General features: G+C 37.1%; 1 protein-coding gene across 1 annotated transcript in view; it reads left to right on the top strand.

Annotated features, from left to right (window-relative positions):
* pmfbp1 (polyamine modulated factor 1 binding protein 1) overlaps positions 1-16,530 on the top strand; it is a gene marked incomplete at its 5' end in the record, with an annotated part of 101,838 nt that overhangs the window by 37,666 nt on the left and 47,642 nt on the right. The window contains 5 exons of the mRNA XM_081358467.1: positions 513-602; positions 2,297-2,353; positions 5,487-5,675; positions 10,075-10,155; positions 15,454-15,621. Of these exons, the coding sequence (XP_081214593.1) occupies positions 513-602; positions 2,297-2,353; positions 5,487-5,675; positions 10,075-10,155; positions 15,454-15,621 (585 nt within the window). The remainder of the gene's footprint in view (positions 1-512; positions 603-2,296; positions 2,354-5,486; positions 5,676-10,074; positions 10,156-15,453; positions 15,622-16,530) is intronic.

Genomic DNA, 16,530 nt, shown 5'->3' with positions numbered 1-16,530 from the left:
TAATGATAAACACACAAACAGGCCGCGGCGGCTACGTCCGTGCCTGTACGACACTCCATCTGAATTGCATATCCGCCCTGCCGCTGAGATTGTCATAAGCCGTATTAAGAAAAATGGTCACGCGGTTTGACACAAATTGGAAAATGACATTTGGAAAGCGCCGCTGCGGTGGAAATTAGAGATATTAAAATTATAAATCAATGTCTGGGTAGAAGGAACGGATGGGGGGCGGGGGTTAAAGGTCCCCTCATGACTAGGGCTAATCTAAATCCACCGGGCTTTGATTGTTCATCCACTGTCCACTCGTAAAGAAAGAAGTGAGGATATTGTGTCTTTTCTGAGAAGTCAAGTCAGCTTATTTAGCAGCTCCCACAACACAACCTGCTAATGGATCATCTCAAAGGTGTGATATGCATTATGCAAAGGCATCCACTTGACACTTTTAACGAAGTCTTTCCTCCCTGTGTGTCTCACCTTCAGTTGCCTTTCTTCAAATGTGTGTGTGTGTGTAGGAAGAGGAGCATCGGCTGAAAGTGCTGCAGATTGATGAACTCCAAAGAGAGGTTGACAAGACACTGGCACTGCTTGAAAAGGAGAGAGAGGTCAGCAAACCCGTTCTTAATACGCATGCCATGCGAAAACGTAAGGATGTACCTCCCACTTGCAGTTCATACTTCTTTCTTTGCTTATTTTTATTTCTTTTTCAAAGTAAAAGGGTCTTAGAAGTTTGGGCCTGCTGAGTCTCTGAAATCCTTGAGACTCTTGCTGTGCCCTCGTCCCCTTGATAGTGCTCAAATCCTCAGAAAACAGCAGCGTGTTATGCGCACTGAGATCAAATAGAACAGTTCGCCACATTGACATGCTGCTTTATTATCTGCGTTCTCTACCTCAGCTCACCTGAGCTCTGAACATCTGCTGCTTAGTTGTGTTGGTATTGTTAATACACTGGTTGAGAGGATGCTCAGAGATCATACTTTGCTGTCTGATTTCTCAGTTTGACCTTCAAACCTAAGATTGAATGTTTTTATGCTACAAGTATTGCGAACAGTGGAACTCAGTGCCATTTCAAGTGCCTGTTGAGAGCTTTCGCAGTCCGTTTGTTTTCAGTGACGTCTAGAATCCGAGCAAGACTATCTTAGGTCTGAAGTTGTCTTTCTCAAATTATATTGAAAGAAAAGATCAAATTTAGTAAATGAGATATAAGTAATTCATTTGATTATGATTCTTTGCACAATGATGTAATGCATCATGGTTTAATTTGATTCATTTTTATTTATTATAAATAATAAATAATTGATTTATCTATTATTAAATAAAAATCATGCTCCCTCTTAACGCACAAATTCGGCACAAATAGAAGGCACAAATAGCAGTAGGGAGAAACTTGCCTTGGAATATTGACAACAAATGAAACCACAGATTTTACATTCATAACAACAACAATTGTATTTTTTTATACGAATGCATAATAAATTGGACAAATATAGTCAGTTATTTAGTCACTGCAATTAATGCACTGAATTTTCACAGTAAGCCTGATGTGTTACAGTGAACTGATACATCTTTACCTCAAATTGGGATGGTTTACTTGTCTAAATATTTAATTGACAAAATTAATCATTGATATTTATTTATTTTTGTGTATTTCAAGGCTTGTTTTATGTTTTGTTTTGTGTTTCTTGTTTTGTTTCATTTTGTTTTGTTTTGTGTTTTTTGTTTTGTTTCATTTTGTGTTTTTTGTTTTGTTTCATTTTGTTTCGTTTTGTTTTGTTTTGTCTGCTATGTTTAGCAGTTGTCATCTCCTTGTAACATTCATTTATAGTAGCTTTCTAGTATGTTGCGTTTTGTTTTAGTTCAGTTTGTTGTGTAGCCTATAATGATGGCCTTCCATTTTGTCACATTCTATTGCTTCATTGTGTATCTTAGTTTTCATGTTCTATCCAACTTTTAACCAATCATCATAACACAGGATATGCACTTGAAGTTTTATTAAAAAATGGCCAGAAAATAAATGTGAAATGTGTGTTTCAGCACTTGTTCAACACTCATGTCTTGCATGAGACCTTACGTGTGTTTTTCCCTTCAAAAGAAGAACGATAGTGGAGACAATACAACAAAAAGCCATTGTTACATTCTCCTGCAGTTTACCTAAGCGGCAGAGGTCAGATAGATCAACTTCTCTAGGACACACTCTGAAGGACTGTGCATTTTCTTTACTTTCTTTTGCTGTTGTTCTTACGCATTCATCCCTCAGCACCTCTCTGTTCTCTTCATGTCTCCCTCTCTCTTGCTGCAGGATTGTGTAAAGGCCGAGGAGCTGAAACGACTGAGAGAAGATAAACTCAAGGACAAGGTCTCTCAACAATCCACTGCCTATTAGCTTCTAAGCAATGTCTTCCTCACCGCAGTTAAGTGCCAGTCATAACCTTGCCATAATTTGAATTAGAGCTGCAACAGCACGTGTTTTTAACACCGAGACCCCACACACACGCCTACACAATCGCCAGCGATGGCTCCACTCAAAACAACGTCTAATATTATGACTGGCCCTAAAATGAGATGTAATATTAATGTGCTGCAGAGGCCAGATCTCACCATCAGGAGGTACAGTTAACGCCAGTCACGCTCAACAGGCCACTGTTGAAAAGATGCTCTGAAAAAACGGACGTGCAAAACGACATATTTTAAGTTAATAGATAACCCCAAATATAATGATTCTCTTACGATGACCCCCTTCCTAAATTATCAAGGAAACTATATATTTATTATATATATGTATATATATATTTTTTTTTTATATATATATATATATTTTATATATTAACTACATATTTTATACTATATAACTATATATTTTATATTATAACTATATTTTTTAATTTGATATACTATATGTATAATTTATTTTACTTTATTTTGCAGTGTCCATGTAACATGTTACATGTAGTTACTATAATTTATAATCCTAATCCAGACCCTAATTCTAACCCTATAGTAAGTACATGTAGTTAATTAACTTTACTCAGTACTTAAATGTATAATTACACTGTATTTATAATTACACTATACACCTTAAAATAAATATATTATTATTTTTTTTTATAAATGTACTTTTTACCCCTGTTTAATATACAAACCCAAAAAGAAACTATAGCTCTCAATAGAATAAAATAAGTATGGCTAATCTCATCATTTCTGACCAGTCTTTAGAAAGAAAAATGAATAAAATAATATTTAATTTGGAAAATTGAATTTATTATATATTTAATTATGTGGATCCCCCTAACAACATTTTCAACCTTTACTGGACACCAGTTTGAAAATTCATGAAGTTGTTATAATAATAATATTAATAATAAAAAAAACACATCAAATTTGACTAATTTAATTCTTTTTTACACAATTTTTTTCTGAACTTTTCCACTGATCCCTTGCGGTCCTCTGAGGGTCCCTGTACTCAATTTTAACTAGTCAACTAATCAGGTCTTAAGTAAGCACTATAAACTAGCCGACCTCACTAACTGACTAGTTGGTTGTAGGAAGACTAGTTGTCCATTCTAATCCATCCTTTCCCTGAAGGGTGAAGTACACAGAGGAAGTGTTAAGGTTGTTTTCCACCTGTGCACAGTTGAGCGCACACACCTTTGACTTTGACCCACTGACCCTGAGCGCAGATGGACTTATTTGGTCCACCTTTCTTTTCATGCGCTCAGTTTACTTGCACAGGTGTATTGTTTTCCTCACACAAGTCCGAACGGACACAAAAATTGGACTGCATGCGGATGGTGTGTGGACATCAGTGGCGAAAAGTACGTCACAAGGACTGTCTGTGAGACGAGGAAAAGGGAAGCATGCTTTTGGCCTTAGGTAGGCTGGACCCGTGTAAGCGTGAGGAGGGTAACCTGAGGGCGAGCGCTCAGTCTCTCTTGTTTTTACACTTTGGCCTCCGTGCGCTTTGGGACCTTAGCAAAGCAGCTGCTTCAAAGTGCGACCAACCGCCACTTACTGCTGCGTTTTCCTCCGCTCCTCGGACAAGATTACTTTCCAAACACAACGCAGACAGCTTGATTAATAGAGGGGTCCACCGAGGTGCCCGCAGTATATTTTCACACTTATTTCATTCGCATAGACTTTCATGCGCTGATCCTTTCACCGCGGGAGTCCGTCGGTTCATAAAATACATACGGCCCTTTGAGGCTGTCTATGAAGACTGGAAGATTCTAGATGTGTTTGAGAGCTGATAGACAAGGTCACTTCTCATCTGTGTGTGGACGTCAGTCACGTAGTGATGCGACATTCATTAAAAGGTTTGTGTAAATGTAGAACTTCTTACTGAGGATTCTGTATCTTTGGAGCTGAAGCTGTGATGTACTCAGCTGTCTTAAACTCTTCAGCTCAGTGTGTTGGCCTTTTTGATACTTTTATTTGTACGGACAGTGAGAGATAGGGCAGGAAATCATGGCAAAGTTGAATGATATCCGGAAATGTTGCAAGCCAGATTCAAATTTGATTTGCCCACATGAACACAATGGATCAATGTGTCAACACATAGGGCCAAATAGAGCTCCAATAGAGTAGATGTGTTTTTTTTATTTTATTTTTTTATTAATAATCTGGAGGCAGAAATCCACTCTGTCATGGTCAATACATAGTCATGTATTGGTCAGAACATATGGAAACCCTGTATAATTTAAAACCTAACAAACTTAATTGCGCAAAATGTTTTGCTTGAAAATTCTGATAGCTTGTAATGTAAGTCAATGAGATCTTTATAACAGTTTATCAGATTACTTGCCGTACATAAAATGCATCGTTGTCACTCTGTATCTTCCAATAGTATGTCTAATATAATATATAAATGCTTAATAATATTTAGATAATATTTAAATGCTTATTTTTATGATCAAAGCTCTGTAGTTTTAAAACAATAATGCAGTGCAATACAATGAGGATTGAGACATGAACAAATAAATATTCCTCAGAATCATATTTGATACTCATATTTTAACATGATTTTACTAAAAAAAATAATGCATGGATAATCAAGTGACCCTAAGTAGCTTCTGTCCAGAAAGTGTTCATCATGAAATAGCAATATAAAAGTTATTCTTACATTTACTTTATAAAAATCAGTAAAACTTTCACAGCAAAAAGACACATGAACCACGACCTGAACGTGGACTGTTTTAGAATGATACTAAAAGACCTTTTAGTTACTAAAAAACTATAAGCTATCAATCTGACAACGAAGGGATGTAGTAGATTGTGTACAACAGGTTTTTCAGCAAAGTTTTGATCATATTGATAATTTAGTAGACTTAGCAATATGCATATCAAATATCATAGAGTAGGCTTCATAGGGTTAAAGTAATTGGTACTCGGTTTGATATTTTTGTATCTAGTCCGATGACATTCATGCATTTTCCAAATAGGATTTGGTGCCGCTGTACGTGCATGTATAAAGCTTCCTGTGCATGTGTGTGTAGGTCAGGCATCAGGAAGAGCTGACTGCAGAGCTGCAGAGAGGATTTGACCAGAAGGAGAAAGAGCTGAAGGAATGGAAAGAGCGATGGTACTCCGTCTCAGAGAGCCTCCGGCACGCACACACACAGCTCCAGCAGACCCAGGACAGCCGAGACCGGGCCGTCAGCAGCCTGAAACTACAGCAGGAGAAGGTGATGTGTACACACACTTTATATAGCGGTGAGGGCAGGGGAACGACACGAGGAGAAAAACAGAGTAGAATTAATGGATAAAGGTCAACATTCAGAGGTCAAAAAATCATTAAATTCACATATTTAACGGAAGGACTTTAGTATGCATGTGTGATTTGTGGGATCAGTTTGAAATCATACAAACAGAATGAAGCAGTTATAATTTCAATAAATGCATTCATGGCATTTAAAAAAAAATAATAAGAGCGTTGTACTGTATATTAATCAACATTTGATTAATATACATGCTTTAACCTGTTAACTTTTTACAGCCTACTCAAAATACAAAATTTAAAGAGGAAAATGTAGAAGAGGAGTAAGATTATAGATGTAAAGCTAAGGATGGGGGCAGGTGATGGAGACCAGAGGAAAGACTGAAGGCAATAAATGAGAAAGAACAGGGGCGAGTGGGTGGCTAGAGGTCTACAGGTCGCCTGACTGTGACCCCGTGACCTCTCCTCATTCAGACATCAGCACACTGGGGACCAATTAAGCACAGCTCCAATCAGTGGACCAGCAAAGGAAATTAGCTTTTTCAGCTCCGCCTCCACACACACACACACACACACACACACACACACACACACACACACACTTTAAAACATGCTTAATGTACATGAGCACAGGGTTTTTAAATCATCATTTTGCACCTAGACAATAGTTTAGTTCCAATCTTTAACAGGCGGAAGGAACAGAAGAAATGCAGTCGATTAATGATGGCCAGTAAGTTGGAGTTTTTGTTCAGTTTGCTAACAATCACAGGACTACGGAGCCCCTGAGGGGACCTTTGCAAAAAAATATAATAATACTGACTTTCGCGTGTGCACGAGAAACTTTTCGCGTTTCCCACTTCATTAAGTTTTGTTTTGTAGAAAGCCTTTGTTTAAAGTGAATTTCGTTTTGTATAAATTGTATCTTAATTTGAATACATTTTTCATCAACCAATTGCCTGTATTTAATAAATGAGAAGCAAATATATGGCAGACAATATAATCATGGAGGCGCACCGCGGTCACTTGCATTGCACGTGAACTGGAGCGCATCTCATCATAAATTAACCAAAACTCTGTGTATGCCGGCTCACATACATGAGAAATACATCTGAAGAAAGTTTGAAATGTCTTTAAACGAAACAATCAAAACGAAAAGAAATAGGCTACTCTCTGATTATGTAATCCATGATGTGGGACCTGATATTCATTTACTATGTGATATTCATGCTTTTTTTTCTTACAGTAAAGCACAGTCCACAAACAATCTCAAATGCAAACTCCCTCTAATAAGACAAATCTCTGGAGGCATGCTCCAAGCACACTCTCATCTCATCCCTTTTCCCACATTTGTAGTAATGACACTATAACCAAACCGGAAATTGTAACGAGAAACTTCTGCGTGCGCACGTGAAAGTCAGTATTATTTTTATTTTTTTGCAAAGGTCCCCTCAGGGGCTCCGTACAGGACAGGGATTTTTTTCATAGGTTTTTATTTTATTTATTTTTTTAAGATGGGTAACACTTTATTCTTATAATCCACTTTAGACATTCCACTAACAATAACAAGTAACTTTGCAACTACATGTCAACTAAATCTCATTAATTTGCAAGTACAAGGCAACTAACTCTCATTAGAGTTTTAGTAAACTGTTAGGTTAGGGTTTTGGTTAGTAGAATTAGTTGACGTGCTTGCAAAGTTACTTATAGTCTGTAGAATGTCTGTAGAAAGTGTTACCAAAAGCTGTATTTTCAATCATAAAGTTTAGTTTCAAGTAGTGCTGCATGATTAATCATATCGCAATCGCGATGTCAAGCCTACGCGATGACGCAAAATGCTGCGATTTTATATTAAATAAACAAATTAGCGCTGTTAACGCAATTAACGCAGCATCTGTTAATTTTTGGAATCCTTTGGCTAGTGCCCGCTCTTATTCATGCAAATGCTTTTAAACCATTCATGCGCGATAAGACAAAAAAGAACGCGCTGCCTTTGAATGTCCTGACTGTGACACACAGAAAGACTTGCGCTAATATCGTGCGTGCGCACAAAACAGCATGCCAGAATACAGCTCTCTTTCGAGCTTGAACAAACAATAACACACACAATTATGCCAAAATGTCTTTTTGTCGAGTATCTTCATAACATAAGAGTAGTTTTAAGATGAACATGAAGAGTTGTGACTCGTGAGAGAATGAGGCGCGTATGAGATCCGCGTCTCTGACAGCAGCGGCTGGTCTTAAAGGGACAGTACACAGTAGCCACTGATTATATCTGTCGCTAAAGTTAATCAAAGAACAGAGAAAAACACTCACTGCTCTTGACTAAAGAACTTTTTTCTTTAGGCAGATTATCTCTAATCTGTCTGTGCATTTATTTTCCTTGAGAAACAAGCAAGTTGACTCATGAAACCATTTGTTTATTATATCGCATATCGCAAGCGCAATATTGACCTCAATTGTCGCAATATGACATTTTCCCCAAATCGTGCAGCCCTAGTTTCAAGTATATTTAGATTTTGATTAAAGAGTCATTAATGTCAGCAAGAAATGTAAATTAACCCAATCTATTTTCTAAATGCATGTTATTGACCTTACTGTTCTTAAACTCAAGGAATTCACTTATTACTTAAGCTTATACCCTTCGCACGACCCCAAATACCAACCTGACTCACCACAAATCATGACAAAATGCTCCATAGACCCCTGCTGCTTGAATTTGTGTTGTGTCTTCTTCCTTTATGATTACTGTAGGCAATATGAGTAGACGGTCTATTCTCTGCTTTACATCCTGCTTACACTCACAGAAATGCACTAAAATCATATTTTATTTGAAGTTGGATCATTCTGTTTGGAATAAAGGGGGGAATGGTACTTTAGCAGATAATTACGTGTAATCCACAATCATTTCCAATAATAACAGACAAAGTGGTTTGAGCCCACGTTATCCAATTTGCCAGTTAATGTGAGAAAGGCTGTTGCTCGCTCCCTAAAAATTGAACCATTTCCTTAAATCGTCAATTTGCCCTACATCCAGAAAGCATGGAGGGCAGAAAGAATGGAACATTATATTCCAGTACTGTCCTCATATAGAAATGGAAGATGATTTTTTTTCTCTTTCTTTGTTTTGAACCCTGCTGTTTTTAATTGAAGCCTGTTCTGGGTCTTTTAGCCTGGTCAGCACGAGGACACACTGGAAGCTTTGAGACAGGAAGCAGAATTCTTGAGAGATAAAGTACTATAACTCTTTTATGCTCATCGAGGTTGCATTTGTTTGATCAAAAACAAAATCAACATTCAACATTCGTCACACTCTTAGTAGCCCCTCAGCGATCTCATAACGTCTTGTTCAATTGACACTTGTGCATGTGCGGACAATATTTATTGAAGCATGGTGGACCTCAGGTATGATTTTATCAATCGCAGGTGCAATATATATATATATATATATATATATATATATATATATATATATATATATATATATATATATATATATATATATATATATATGAAACTATGGAGAAAAAAAGTCTTAAACATTGAGTCATTCATTCATTAATTCAGTCAAACGATTCCATCAAAACGCAAAATCATTCAGCTGCTAAGAGACGCACAATGGTTCTACTGTGGATTTGTTGCTTAAAACAGGTTCTAAGTCTAAAATTAAAAGTCACCTAACATTAACTTCTTGTTTATTGAACTGTTGTATAAAATCAACACCATTTGCAATCATGCTGATATTGGGGAAAACGGCACTCTATATCCTGATACAAATATTAAAAACAAGAACTCAAATAGGGACATTTTGCCTCATATATCTTGATTTTTGAGGGGCAGTTTTGCCCCAAGCCCCTGGTAATTTCCGTGTTGGCAGGGGCCAGGGCTCTTCTGTTGCGAGGCCTGTTTCAAGTGAAATATAGCACAAACAGCTACTGCTTACCACTTTCTTCAATACTTGAAGTTCTTCAATACTTGTTGCCACGAACCTGCCTTTTTTACTTTTGCATGTTTTACTTTGAACTAGTTTTATTGACTGTTTATCCAGTCTGCCGCTCAATTGGAATAAACAAGTGCAGTATAATGTGTTGTGCAAGGAAAGCCGCTAGCAGGTCTAGATCAGAGAGAGATCAGAGAGAGCTTAAAGACTGATGAGCATCGATACACTACCTGATACTACACCCTCTCCAGCCTCCATGATCTACACATCAATAAACACATCCACTGACCGGCATGATGCAACCTGACCTACAATAACAGATCTTGCATCTCTGTTCCTATGCACAAACAGCTGGTTGAAGAGGAGTCCATACTTCAGTAAAACTGTGTCTGGTAAGGCTCCCGTAGAGTAAAACCTGTCTGTGTGGTAGGTGTCCGATAGAGATGAGGTTCAGAGACTGACGGCAGACATGCGGGCCGCTCAGGAGAGACTGACCTCTACACAAGAGGAGGTGAGGAAAACCTGTCAATCATTTGGTCCACTCACATTTTGTCAGTTTTTTAAGGCATACATATATTGAAAATATAGTCACCTACACTATCTTTCAAATGTTTGGGGTTCAGAATGACTTTTTTTAGTGTTTAAAAAAAAAAACTCTTATGCACACTAAAGCTGCTTTTATAAATGCAGTAACAAATACAGTGGAAACCATTTCATATTGTGAAATATTATTACAATTTAAAAGAACTGTTTTCTATTTATTTTTTTTTATGTAATTGATGGTAAAGTTGTAGCCTGGGTGCCAGCCCGAACCCCGCCCACAATATTTTTTGGTCGGGAAGTTCGGTCTGGACTCGATCCATTGAGGAGTAATTATGCTCGGCTCCTAGAAGGCCGAGCCAATCAAATTGCCAGGGCGGGCTTTAATCGATGATGGACAGATGGTCTGCGGTTACGTAATCACTCACGTCACCAAAGAGCGCTTGATTTGAATTAGTTTACAACAAAGATGACTGCAGCTGGAGAATTGAGATTTCACGAGTTCACATTTACAAATAAGTCAGATAGAATAAATGCGTAGGCTATATGAGATGTCACGAGTTCACACAAATAAGTAAGATAGAATAAATGCTTATATGACGTTCTGTCCGAGGAGAGGGCTGTGGGCTCGGTAGCCATACTCCCCCCGTGTTCCTGGTTGTGAGAGAACAAGACAAGAGTGAGGATTCGGGGTGGTGGAGGGATGCTGAAAAACTGTCAAGGAGTGTTAGGTAAGTTGACAGAGTGAATATGCTTCCTCGGTAACGTTAGACATGGTATTGTTTGATGACAAGTTGATATTGGATTGATTATTTGTACGTGCTCCTCCCGAACTTTGTTTATGAAACGTGTAGATTCCGCCATCGCGTCTGTTATAGAAGATATCGACAGCGCATTCATTTTAAAAGAGGAACAGAGAGCCGCGCCCGCGACATTTTGTTGGTTGAAAATATGAATGAAGGACATGCGTCATTTACTCCGTTGCTCTGATTGGTTGTAGGTCTATCCAATTGAGTGCAGAGGGTTTTTTTTCCTAGTTCGGTTGAGACACGCCCCATAATCAAATCTCTATGGAGCGGTATCAGACTCACATTCTGACCAGAATATGAGTATGACGAAGTCAGGCTAGTAAAGTTGTATTTTCAGCATCATTCCTCTAGTATTCAGTGTCACACGATCCTTCAGAAATGATTCTATGCTGATTTGCTGCTAAAGAAACATGTCTTATTATTATCAATGTTTAAAACAGTTGTGCTACTTAATATTTTGTGGAGACCATGATACATTTTTCAGGATTCTTTGATGAACAGAAAGTTCAAAAGAACAGTATTTATTTGAAATCTTTTGTAACATTATAAATCTCTTTACTGTCACTTTCGATAAATTGTTTGTGTCCTTAATAAAAAATATATATTAGTTTTGTTCTAATCTGACTGACACCAAACCTCCATTTTCTCAGACAAGTTTTTGCTCTGATAGTAACCAGATAGCTTGTCTTATTTAGTAAGTAACCCAACAGGTGGGTTATTCTTTATTTATTTTTATACTTTTTAACTGTTGGCCAAGGTTAAATTATTTGTTACGGATCCTGTAAATTGAGCCTCGCTTGAACCTTTACTTGGTACATTACTTAAAATTCTTTACATTTAAGAAGGCTGTTAGAAGTGCTTTTGACCTGAAATCTTTTGATCAAGCTTTCTCACACCAAAAAAGTCATAATCCATCTTGTCACGACCACTTTTGTATCCTCTCTCTGACTCTGAGAATTAAATAGGCGGTTTTTGCTACGATACCTTTAAGACTTATAAAGACTTATTTTATTATAGGCTAACCTCAGCATACTTGCATAATTCACACACTGATCAGAGAAAACTGAAAATATATATATATTTTTTTTTAAAAAGTCCTCCAATAAGCTTTGTTTTGTTTACAACTTTGAAAAATCATTTTTACAGTGAGTAAACGTGGTCGGTCACACTGCATGTTAAGTGTATTGCAACTTAGTCTCCAAAGGGTCTGTGCCAGAAGCAGAAGCCATGCTTGTAAACATTGTTTCATTTTACCTTGATCATATCAATCATATCAGTGTTGATTATTCATTTATTTTGGTGATGTAGCTCATGTATATAATATATATATATACATAACTCATAGGCCCCATTTACATTACATGGTTCAAGTGACCCAATTTGATTTTGTCCACCCATGTGGCACAGATCGGATATGACCCAAAGCACATGATTCCGATATTCTCAGTTTTAGGCCGCATATGTGGAAATAAATCTGACATGAATCCGATTGAAGTAAGTCATTGAAAAAATGACGGTGGCAAATGATGTCAACTCAGGTGGACACCACCCACGATCACATGACTTCTTTCAGTGACGCAATGGAGGATGAAGGCTCAACTCAATGTTTTGCTGATCTTTAAAGATGGTGCAGAAAGCAAACCATGATATTATTTAGTCTGCGTCCATTGCAAATCGTGCCGTTTTTACTTCCTTTTCGGCCTAAGCTTTTCCGGGTCTGTATGTCTTACCTTGGGTTTTTTCGCCGAGTGTATAGTATAAATCAGCTGGTCAAAACTGGTCAGCAAAACAAATCAGATATAGTCAACATATTGGAATTGGGCATCAAGACCTGCAGTGTACAGTAAATGTGGCTTTCGATCAGAAGGCTGCATCTGAAGGTCTCCGTGAGCCAAAAGCGGACAGGATCAAGGACACGGGCCGTCCAGTCCACACACACTCACAACAAAGATGGACCTGACGCCCGCACGTCTCCCTCTTCCCTGTGTGCCAAACTTTTGCATAACTTGTCAGTTGAAGTAGAAGCCTGTGCTGGTTTATTTATACATCTCTGACTGGTCAGTTATTTGTTTGGCAGAGTGTCCTTGGATGTTTTAAATGGGACAAACCTGTCACTTCAGTGCTGACTGGATGTTTTGAGTTCTTTGAGAGATTTTCTTTTTCATATTTATTAATTTATTTTGACTTTTTTTTTTTTCAGAGCGAGCGAGCGTGCAGTGAATAATGCATTGGATTCTGCTCCATGTACTGTTTTTATCATTAGCATTCAGCCCCAGTTATCTTCCGAACTTATGAGTGCCTGCGAAATGTTTGTGATGTTATTTATTTATGTTGCCCTCTCAATTATTCATTTGTTTATTTATTCATGGCAGAACTAACTGCAATTGGAAAATTCATTTTTGCTGAAGGGCACATCCAACCCCCCCACCACCACACCTCAATCCGCTCCACCTCCTCTTGCATGAAGGTTTGTTAGTAACTGCTTCATGTGGCATTTCCTAAGACTCAAGGGGAGATGTCATTTTAATCCAAGCAGACGGCTGAAGAGACAGACACGGAGAGAAAGAGAACGAGAGTACTCTTTTTGCACTATAGAGGTGATGGTGCGTGATTATAGAGAGACATTTAATGAAAGAGGGATGAATTTGACAGGCTGCATGTCTCTGTGCCACAGCCGTGCTTCATGCTGAATTCCCTCAGGCCTCTGTGCTGTCCTGCCTTTTCTGGCCATATTTATTATATATATATATATATATATATATATATATATATATATATATATATATATATATATATATATATATAAAGGCTTTATTATACTTATATCAGAAGTCAATAAAGGTAATCTCAGCTGAATTTAACAGAGTTTGCCATGCTTAAATATTTTCCACAGAGCATTATATATTATCTACTATATATGTTACCTTCCGGACTAAACTTTTGAATATTTTTTTTTTCTTTTTTTGAAAGAAATATCTTATATCAAAAATACAGTAAAAACCGTAATATTCTGATATATTATTACAATCTAAATTAAAGCTTTCTTTTGAATATATTATAAAATGTAATTTATTCCTGTTTTGGTACACCTAGCAGCAAAATACTTAAATACTCTGTTTGTGTGTGTGTGCGTGCGTGCGTGCGTGCGTGCGTGCGTGCGTGCGTGCGTGCGTGCGTGCGTGTGTGTGTGTGTGTGTGTGTGTGTATGTGTGTATGAAAATAATGTTTATCATACTTTATTACAGCATCTGAAAGTCTGTTGTATTGGCAACCACTTCATGAGCAAGCAGAGGTTTCATTAGAATACTAAATACTAAAATACTCTGCTTTTGTAAAATAAAGAAAACAAACAGGGTGCACTTTCTGCCGTCTCAGTTTTTGCAAACTTCTTTCTGAAACACGTCAAAAAGAAACTGAAACTCAATAAAGACTTGCCACACAGACATGAGAGATATGTATTTAGAAAGCTTGAAGTGTACTTTTAAAGTTAGTCATTAGTCATATTGAAAACAAATATTCTCTGCTTTTCACTGAGTTTGGAAGAAACCGTAAGGAATAAGCCTTGAATTTACCTCGGAAAAAGTTGTTCTTATTATTTTGAATGTTGGAAACAGTTTTTGATGTGTAAAATGCTTGTGGTTTTTCATTTTCTTTGATTAATAAAAAGTTCAAAAGAACAGAATTTATTTGAATTAGAAGTCTTATGTAACATTATAAATGTCTTTACTGTCACTTTAGATCAATTTTATGTGTCCTTGCTGAATAAATGTTTATTTGTTTTTTTGTTCTTGTTTTTTTTTTACTTACCCCAAACATATTGAAGCATATTAGAATGATTTTTAAAGGATCATGTGACACTGAAGACTGGAGTAATGATGCTGAAAATTCAGCTTTGCCATCACAGGAATAAATTACTTTTTAAAATATACTAAAAATAGAAAGCAGTTATTTTAAATTGTAATAATATTTCTCAATATTACTGTTTTTACTGTATTTTAAATCAAATAAATGCAGCCTTAGAGAGCATAAGAGACTTCTTTCAGAAACAAACAAAAAAACGTGTAATAATTCCAGTTTTTACTGGTATTGTATATATATATATTACATGGCTTGGTTGAATTCCAATGTAGAATGCAGTCTGTTATTTCTTATTTCTGCGAAGTATAACACACCGTTGCCATGAAAAACAGAGCGTTGCTATGGACGCAGGATTTAGCGGAAGCAATACAAACGTTTTTAAATCAATCAAAGTGTCAAATTATTGATTTATTTGTTGGGTAGCCATGTAATAAGCGGAATAATGTTGTATATATATATATATGAAGTTTTTAGCTTAGATCTATGGCTTCACTATACTTACCAGTAATCATAACACTAAGGAATCTCAGCCCAAATCCACATTACTTGACTATTAACATGCATTTAATATTGTCATTGTGTGGCTGTGGCGTGTGTTTTAGCTCGCAGAGCAGATGCAGGAGGTCCCGTCTAGGAGAGAGGAGGTTGTGGCCCTGCAGAAGGAGTTGAGCAGACTTCAGGAGATCCTGAAACAGAGAGAGGAGGTGATAGAGAAGAACAAACACAACACGACACGGCTCCAGCGAGAGATAGACTCTCTTCACAAACAGGTAAACACACTAAAAATCACAAATTGGCCAGTCTGGGTATTGAGACCTGAAAGAAAACATGGAGTAAGCATGAGTTTGGTGTTGTTGTTTCTGTGTGTTCAGCTGAAGGGTGTTTGTGAGGTCTCCGGTGAGCGCACTCACGTGTAATATTTCCTGTCGGCTGCATCGACAAACCACACATAGGCATGGAATTCCAATTAACTCCCTTTAATTAGGCCCTCCCTTGCTCATGGCACAGTTCCTTCATTTATTTTAATCTTGTTTATGCACCTTGATTGTTTCACAATATAGATTTTTTTTAATTAGGCAAGATTGATTAAATTGCATTGATTCTCTGTCCTTATTAAAATACCAGCCCCACCCCCCAACTCTACTCTCTCCAAACGGGTGTTATTTTTCATTATTAGTGGTTGTGCCTTCAGCTTGGCTTTAAGTGTGTGTGTGTGTTATGAAAATAATGTTTATCATACTTTATTACAGCATCTGAAAGTCTGTTGTATTGGCAACCACTTCATGGGCGAGCAGAGGTTTCATTAAAAGCTTGTGTGCTGTTTATTAGTCGCAGTTTCTTACAGAATTGCTCTGAACTACATTAAACCAAAGAATACTGTTTTTTTTTTTGTTTTCTTTTTTTTTCGTTTCAGTTAATATTTATATTACGTAACAACACATTCACATGTTCTCTGTTCTCTGATGATGTTTAATGGTCACATGACGTGCAAGTAAATTGATCAGATATTTTATCTTTTATTAGTAAGTGTTTTAGGTTACACTTTATTTTAAGCTGTCCATGTTACAGTGTAATTATACACTGAAGTACTGAGTAATAATAATTAACTACATGTACTTACTATAGGGGTAGGAATAGGGGTTGGTTTAGTACTACAGTACCCAGCAAACACAGAACGT

The sequence above is a fragment of the Scardinius erythrophthalmus genome, assembly GCF_964197995.2.
Source record: "Scardinius erythrophthalmus genome assembly, chromosome: 2".
Lineage (NCBI taxonomy): Eukaryota > Metazoa > Chordata > Actinopteri > Cypriniformes > Leuciscidae > Scardinius > Scardinius erythrophthalmus.
This window is presented reverse-complemented; position numbering and strand designations above follow the sequence as displayed.